The sequence below is a fragment of the Pteropus alecto genome, unplaced genomic scaffold, assembly GCF_000325575.1.
Source record: "Pteropus alecto unplaced genomic scaffold, ASM32557v1 scaffold821, whole genome shotgun sequence".
Lineage (NCBI taxonomy): Eukaryota > Metazoa > Chordata > Mammalia > Chiroptera > Pteropodidae > Pteropus > Pteropus alecto.
The window spans coordinates 455,109-462,645 of record NW_006431396.1 but is presented as its reverse complement, the minus strand read 5'-3'; the positions used below and the strand labels follow the sequence as shown (position 1 = coordinate 462,645).

The window sequence follows — 7,537 nt, the reverse complement described above, 5'->3', positions numbered from 1 at the left end:
GCTCGGGGTTGGCCAGGCCCGAGTGGGCCCGAGGCGGACTGGAGCGGGGTCGGACCAAGATGGCGATGCAGGTGGTGCAGGCGGTGCAGGCGGTTCATCTGGAGTCGGATGCTTTCCTCGTGTGTCTCAACCACGCTCTGAGCACAGAGAAGGAGGAGGTGATGGGGCTGTGTATTGGGGAGGTGAGTAGGTCAGTTAGCCTGGCCGAACCCTGCTCAGCACTCCCAGCGTGTCCTCGGGTGGGTGCTAGCTGCGTCCAGGGCTGCGGAGGCCCCAGGCGCTCAGATCCTTGGACGGATGGTCCTGTCGCGGGGGTCCCGTATCCTCCGGTCGCTTGACGCTTTTTAAGCGCCCCCGCAGTCCCCCGGCGACCCGCATAAGCCTGGGGGCAGGGGGAGGGCTTGCTTTTTTTTTTTCCTAGAGTCTCTGGCCATTTCTTTAGATCTGCAGTTATCACCCAAATCGACCGAAACCGCGATAGGCCAGGAAGACATTCTAGCATAATAGTGTTGCAGGAAGCGACACCCGAGTCGGTCATCTCTGTAAGCCCCTTCCTTTGCATTCCTCAGTCGCCTCCTCTCTCAGTAGGACATCAGTGTCTTAGGAAGCGGCCGACCACGGTTGGGGCCCCTCGCCTCGCCTCCAGTCTTCCCTCTAGGACGCCTTTTAAGGGTATCCGACAAGCTAAGCGAGGAGAGGACTTCAAAGACGCACAGGTTTCCCCTGCATTAAGTTGTGCAATGGGGCGAAAGACGATGAGGAAATGGAGCTTAGTTGTTTCCGGTCCGAAGGAAGAATTCTCCAGTGTTTCATGCCTGCATGCAGGAACACATGACTCAATTTTCGTGTAATCTGCATCCATGTACATCTAATAAGCGTAATGTGATCAATAATGTTTTCTGCTCTTTCCCACTCTAGTTGAATGATGACACAAGGTAAGACTATATTTGTTTACTCATCTGTTGGTCTCCATGTCATTATTAACTCAGAATTATGCCGAGTTTGGCAAGATTGTGTATGGGTTGTGTTTTAAGTAACCATTATCAGTCCGGAGCTCCCTCAGTGATACACTTTGAATTCATCCCATCCCAGCCCTGAGGGTTGCTTTCCACCCTACTTCCTGGTAGGATTTTCCATTGAGATATGCATGACCTTAGGTGAAAAATGCGGTCGAGGGAAGCCAAGATCAGGAGTGAATCTGTGAAAGCTCTTACGTAGAAATTTGTCGACCTATATGGCGCTGTTATTTTCCATTTTCTTGCTTGATATTTTTTTTGTTCTCTCCCCCTCGACATGACGATGAGTACTGATGATTTTCTTTGTGGCAGGTGATATGCGCATTAAGAGATATTTCCCCCTATTGATCTATTTTTCCATCTAAATTGGCTCCTCCATCTCTCTGTCTTTCTGCCTCTCGGTGGTGAGCCCTACAGTGATCTCAGAGACCCCTAGAAGCTTGAATGCTATGCTTGAGATGGTAAAAACTTGGGGTTACTTTTATTTAACTTCGAGCGTGTACTTCTCAAGCCCACCTCCTTAATTCCCAGGATTCTAGAAGTTTAGCTTTGCCGGTGAAAACCTTCAGGCTCACAGCCACCTATGCATGTGTCCCAGACTGCTTCTCACAGATGTATGAGTACAGTTCTAGCTTCAGTTTACTTTCCTTCCTTTTCCTTTCTCTCTGCTAAGGTTTTACTGTTCCCTTTTTTCTCCTAATTTATCCGCAAAAGGAGTGACTCCAAATTTACATATACGGGAACTGAAATGCGCACAGTTGCTGAAAAGGTAGGCGTGCTAGAATTTCGCATGACTGAAATGTGCAGCTGGGGAGGGATTTCTGTGCTCTGTTTGATGAACTCAGCCAGGGATTAGTCCGGTTTGTGTAGGGACACGTTTGCGGTTGGGTGGGGTGTTTAGTAAAATCAGAGGAAGAATCTACTCACTAGGAAAGGGACCTACTTTTACTTTTCTGTTCTTAGTAGCGAATGATTGCTACTCTATCAAGATGAGTAATCACCGTCAGCTCTCCTCCTGCCTGTTGTTTGGCTGGTTCATGTCATTGTTGTCTTTTTATCTGGAGTCCTAGTACCCACTCAGGTGACCCCTCTCTTCTTATAGGCAAATTGGCATGATTTTCTCTTTTCTGGTCTGTTCTAGCCTTCATGGTCTAGTATAATGCTTCTCAACCTAATCATTGTATAGGAACAGGTCATTTTTTTCCCTAATATGGTGCAGACCAAAGCTTTTGTTAAAGACAGTGCAATAAATTATGTCCTCTCCTCCTGCCGAGCAGACGATGGAGGTGATAAAAGCTGTAGGGCAACAACTCCATGTACTTATTACCCCTTTATACAAACTCGCCCACGTTAACCACGTTGCCTCCTTTCTTCCCATATCAAGGAAAGAAGTCCACGTCCCATCCACAGCTGCAGCTTCTTCAAAGACCTCACTTATCCAATATCCTGTTTCTCTTCTGAGACTTCAACCTTTTCTTGTCACGTGGCTCTCTTCCCTTAGGATACAAATGTGCTTCGATTACTCTCATTTTCAGAAAGGAAAAGAAAAACAACTTCTCGATCCTCTGGCTCCCTGTGGTCACTACTTTTTTATCCTTCTTTTAATAGCCAGACTTCTTAAAAGAATAGGCTAAAGAAATCATAATTTCTTTACCTTCTCCATTCAAACCCACCAAGGTCTGGCTTCCAGTTCTGCCTCTCCAGCCACCTTCCCATTGCTCCATCTGTGGATTATTTCTTGGTGCTTATCTTAATCTTTCTCTTTGGAACTCAGAACTCTCATAGTTTTTGTTTGTTTTGTTTTTGCTATGTGTCCCTTTTCCTCCCCCTTCTTTTCTGGATGCTTCCTCCTCTGCCTATGCATTAAATATTGCTATTCTCCAAGTTTCTGCCTTGGCCTCCTCTTTCCAGAAGGTCTTCCTAGGCAGCATTACCTCCGCTGTGGCTTTAGACGTCATTGTGGTTAGAGATGTCTGTCTTCAGAGTCTTTCTGTAATCCTCACTGTGTGGCTTTGGACATATTACTTTGCATCTGCCACTTTGCTTTCTTTATCTGTAAAACAGGGAAATGACAGCCACCAACCTCATAAAATTGTTGGGAGAGCTGGATTTGGGTAATGTATGTAAAACACTCATCTGTAAAATGGATATAACAACAGTACCAACCTCACTGAGTTACTGGGAGAGTTAAGTTAATGTGTGAAAAAGCACTTTTACAAGTGCCTGTCACTGGCAGGTGGCCGATCAATATTGGCCATTCCGACTGTTGTCGTTACTGCCCAAGGGATGCTGGTTGGTTTAAATTACCCCAAGCTCTAGAACTTTTTACTCAGCTGCCTGCTGGACATCCAAGTTTAGCTAGACTCGGGCATCTTAAAGTAACGTGTTCAAAACTGAACCTTTCCTCTTCCTGCAGCCCACTCCTTTGCTATTCTTCTCGTCACTGTCGTTCCCAAGCCTGGCTGCACCTTGGAATTACCCAGTAATCTTTACAAAATCCTGATGCTGACTCGGTCTGGGGTGAGACTTGAGAGGCAGAATTTTGAAAAGCTCCTCAAGTGATGCTAACGCGCAGCCAAGTTTGGGAACCACCGTCTACCGTTCAGAACCGTTAGCCTAGATTGCTTTCGTATTTGTTTTCCATGCTTCATCCCAACTATTGCTACCTTATTTGAGGTCCTTATATCTTCTTTCCTCGAATGCTGTGTTTGCCTCTCCACTGATCTCCCTGCCTCGAGTCTCTCTCGCCTCTAATCCTTTCTTCTCACAGCTTAGGATGTGCTCTTGGGAACATAAGTCTGATACATCTCTGCTTACAATCCAGTGGATTTCCCATCATCTTTAAGACAAGTCTCATTGGTGAAGCGTCCAGGGACTGTCATGATCTCATTTCTATTTATTATCTCCTTATATTTCTTTACCTGGATCCAAGTTCTAACCAGGGTAAATGATGTCAGTTTCCAGTGAAGTATGCGCTGGTTCACTCCTTGTGTCTGCTGGGTGTTACTCACGGACTGCTTGGCTAACCCCTTATCCCTTGCAGTTCAGCCCAGGTGCCACCTGGCTCCTTTAAGGGACCTGCCCTGAACTGTCGGCTAGGTTAGATAACCTCTTTTGTGCTACGCTAGCCCTTTGAGCGTATCTATTACGGTGCTTATATGTTGTCTTGGAGTAGTCCTGGACGTGACTTCTGTACCCCGTGTATCACTTAGGCCATCTTACAGTGCCTCCCATAGAGCATGTCCTCAACGAACACACGTTGCGTGAATGAATGGCATTCCCCATGATAGGAGGGGAGTGTTACCTGCCTGTCGCCCATGGAGAGCCATGCTAGGGGCCACACATTTTCTGGAAAGGGCCAGATGGCAAGTGTTTTTAGCTCTGCGGGCCGTGCGGTTTCTGTTGCAGTTGTTCAGCTCTGCCATCGTGACACGAAAGCATCTACGATACATCAGGGAATGACCGTCGGCAGACTCGGCCTGACGGAGGCCAGGCAGGCCACGGTGTGCTGGCCCTCAATGGATAGCAGGATGCAGGAGCAAAAGGAACTGGGTTTTGGTGCCTTAATTCCAGGGATCTAGCCAGGCCGGAATATCTTTTCTTATGTGACGATGACTATAACAGTCTTCCTGAGGCCCTTCAGCCACCTGTGGCTCTCAGGGACATCTGTCAGGCCTTTGCAGCCTTTCCTTAGGCTCGTTTCGTTTTTCATCTATTCCTGGGCTGGTCTCGCCATCCCATCCTGAACTTTTGCTCACTCGTCTTAGGTATTGAAACCTCTGACTAGCGAGAGAATATTGGGAAGAGGGGATGTAATTAACCTGGGCATCAACCCCTAAAATACATTTCCACTCTTAATGACATGATTTTATTTTTCAGGAGTCCATTTCCTCATCTTGAATTCTGTGTCTGTCAATTTGTACCATCCCAATTAGTTATTAAACTTCAGGGGTTCAGCGAGCTTATCTTTTCAGTGTCGACCTGGCATAGCTCTTCCCATTCTTTTATTTTTAGCCTTTCTGCGTACTAATATTTAAAGTGTGTCTTTTATTAGCAGTATATGGCTTTTTGCAAATCCACCCTGATAATCTTTTCAATTGGAGTGTTTAGTCCAGTTACATTTAATGCAGTTATTGATATGGGTGGGTTATAGCCACCAGCTTTTTGCTTTGCATTTGACCCACTTCTTTATTTTATGTTTTTCTCTCCTCTCTTGCCTTCTTTTGAAAGAATCAGATATGTTTTATTAGTCCACTCTGATCATTAATTAGTTATAACATTCTTTGACTTCCTTTTAGTGGTTATGCTACATGTTACAATATATGTACTTGGTTTGTTCACCTCATGCAAATGACTATGTTCACCATTGTCAGGGATCATCCCTGATCATACTAGAACCTAAGAACACTTAATTTCATTTACAGCCACCCACCTTTTAGATTCCTGTCATCATGCATCTTAGTTCTGTGGATACCTTCTGACCCACGGGACGTTGTTATTACTGTTTTGCACAATTGGTAGTCATTGGTATTTACTCACAAATTTAACCCTTCACAGTGTTCTTCATTCTTCCCAAGGTTTTCCTTTTGCCAGAAGAACTCTCTTTAGTATTTATGTGCTGGTAATAAATTCTTTAAGTTTTTCGCGTCTGGAAATGTCTTCGTTTTGCCTTCAATTCTAAAGGATGTATTCTTTGAATACAGATGTCTCAGTTAGCAAAGCTTTTCGTTTTGCATCCTAACGTGTTACCGGATTCTCTTTAGCCTTTGATTGTTTCTGTGGAAAAGTCAGCTCTGTGTCTTGTTGCTCCTCGGAAGGTCAAGTGTCTTTCTATCTCTGCTTTTGATTTTCGATATCATACACTCCGTGCCCGCCAGCCACTGTACGGTCGCTGGGGATAAAAATAACTAAAACATGTTCCCTGCCCTTAAGGATCTTGCATTCTAGCAGAGGAAAAAATTACGTCAACAAATAGGAGACAACATGATACAAGCTCTAGCAAAGACGTATACGTGTATTATTTTAAAAAGTCTTATGGGAGGGGAGAATGATTAATTCTTTATAGGATGAGCATGTAAAGGCTCATCAAAGGGGATTTGAAGGCTGTGAAAGAGTTCACCAGGTAGAAAGAAGCACGAAAGGGGACCACATTTCCACCTCAGTAGCCACATGTGCATAACGGCTGCTGTATCGCACGCACAGCGTGGGTCTAGAGCTTACTCCCAAAGTCTCCTCTCAGATTTCACCCTTGTCCCTGCAACGTCTGGCAGTGCCACACTCGTCTCTTCCCCTGAAACTTTGGAACCCTTTCATTGTTCTGGTTTTGACTCCTCTGTCTGCGTTCCTGGCTCCTCTTATTGGAGTACCCCCCTTGATTAAGGCCCGGACCTCTGTTCCCTGTCCCCACACTACGCCTTGCCTTTATGACATCCCCTCTTCCCACATCAGCGCATCTGAAAACATGCTCATCTTCCTTCCTTCCCGATCCTTTCTACACTTAGATCTCCGCCTCCCATGTTTCACCGCCCCAACCTTGAAACTTTAGAGTCATCCTTGACGATTGCCTGTCCTCTGTCACCTGTGGTCCGTAAGCTACCAAATCTTGTGGATTCTTTCTTGGTAATGAATCTCAAATATGTTTCTTCCATCTCTGCTATCCACTTAATCCACTACTTTATCATTACCGCATGTCCGGGCTATCTGAAATAATTTCCTTCCATCCAGTTCATCCTGCAGATCATGGCTTGGCATGTCCTGTCCATTTTTACTTTAACTTTGTTTCTTAGCCTCGCTGTCTGCCATTCCACCTCAAGTTCTGTACATAAATCAGTTGGCCAGCTTGTCTCCCAAACATGTCACTTGTATCGATTTGGCATCTACAGAAATTCTATCTACACACACAGACACACACAGAGCTGTCAGGTGATACATACGCTCATCTGCCTTGCTGCCCAACCAAACCATTAGCATTTTGAACACTTGAATTGTCAGACTCTGACTTGTATTCTGCCGTGTGACAGTGACTTGCACATCGTTGTGAATCAGATGATTATTAGCTGACCATTCAAAAAGCGCTTCATCGGCCTAAATATTAGCCTTTGTATTTTTGTTTTGAAATGTCTTTGTCGAGCTTGGATGTCTTTTATTTGAAACATTCCATGATTCATGAGAAAAATGTCAGTTTTCTAAAATGGAATCTTTCACCCGATAACGTAATACAGTGTGATTCTCTAATTGCAGGGAGACAGGTTATTGGAGAGAGACAGAAGTAAACATTTCTGTGGCTTTTCCTTTAGGTCGACACCGTCAGAATTGTTCACATTCATTCTGTCATCATCTTGCGACGTTCTGATAAGAGGAAGGATCGAGTGGAAATTTCTCCAGAGCAGCTGTCTGCGGCCTCAACTGAGGCAGAGATATCCTTACTGGTTGATAAGAAGCTTTCACATGCCCTGGGGCATGCCAGCCCAGCTTCCTCTGTCCCTTGCCTTAGGCTGCTTGAGATGTCACATCTTTCCGGC

At 45.3% G+C, this 7,537-nt stretch overlaps 1 protein-coding gene across 2 annotated transcripts in view; it reads left to right on the top strand.

The window, feature by feature from the left end:
* The first annotated feature begins 6 nt into the window (after nt 1-6).
* BRCC3 (BRCA1/BRCA2-containing complex subunit 3) overlaps nt 7-7,537 on the top strand; it is a 48,490-nt gene continuing 40,959 nt past the window's right edge. For both annotated transcript variants that reach the window (XM_006905814.3, XM_015597753.2), the window contains exons 1-2: nt 7-182; nt 7,313-7,432. In XM_006905814.3, the coding sequence (XP_006905876.1) occupies nt 60-182; nt 7,313-7,432 (243 nt within the window). In that variant the 5' untranslated portion in view covers nt 7-59. The remainder of the gene's footprint in view (nt 183-7,312; nt 7,433-7,537) is intronic.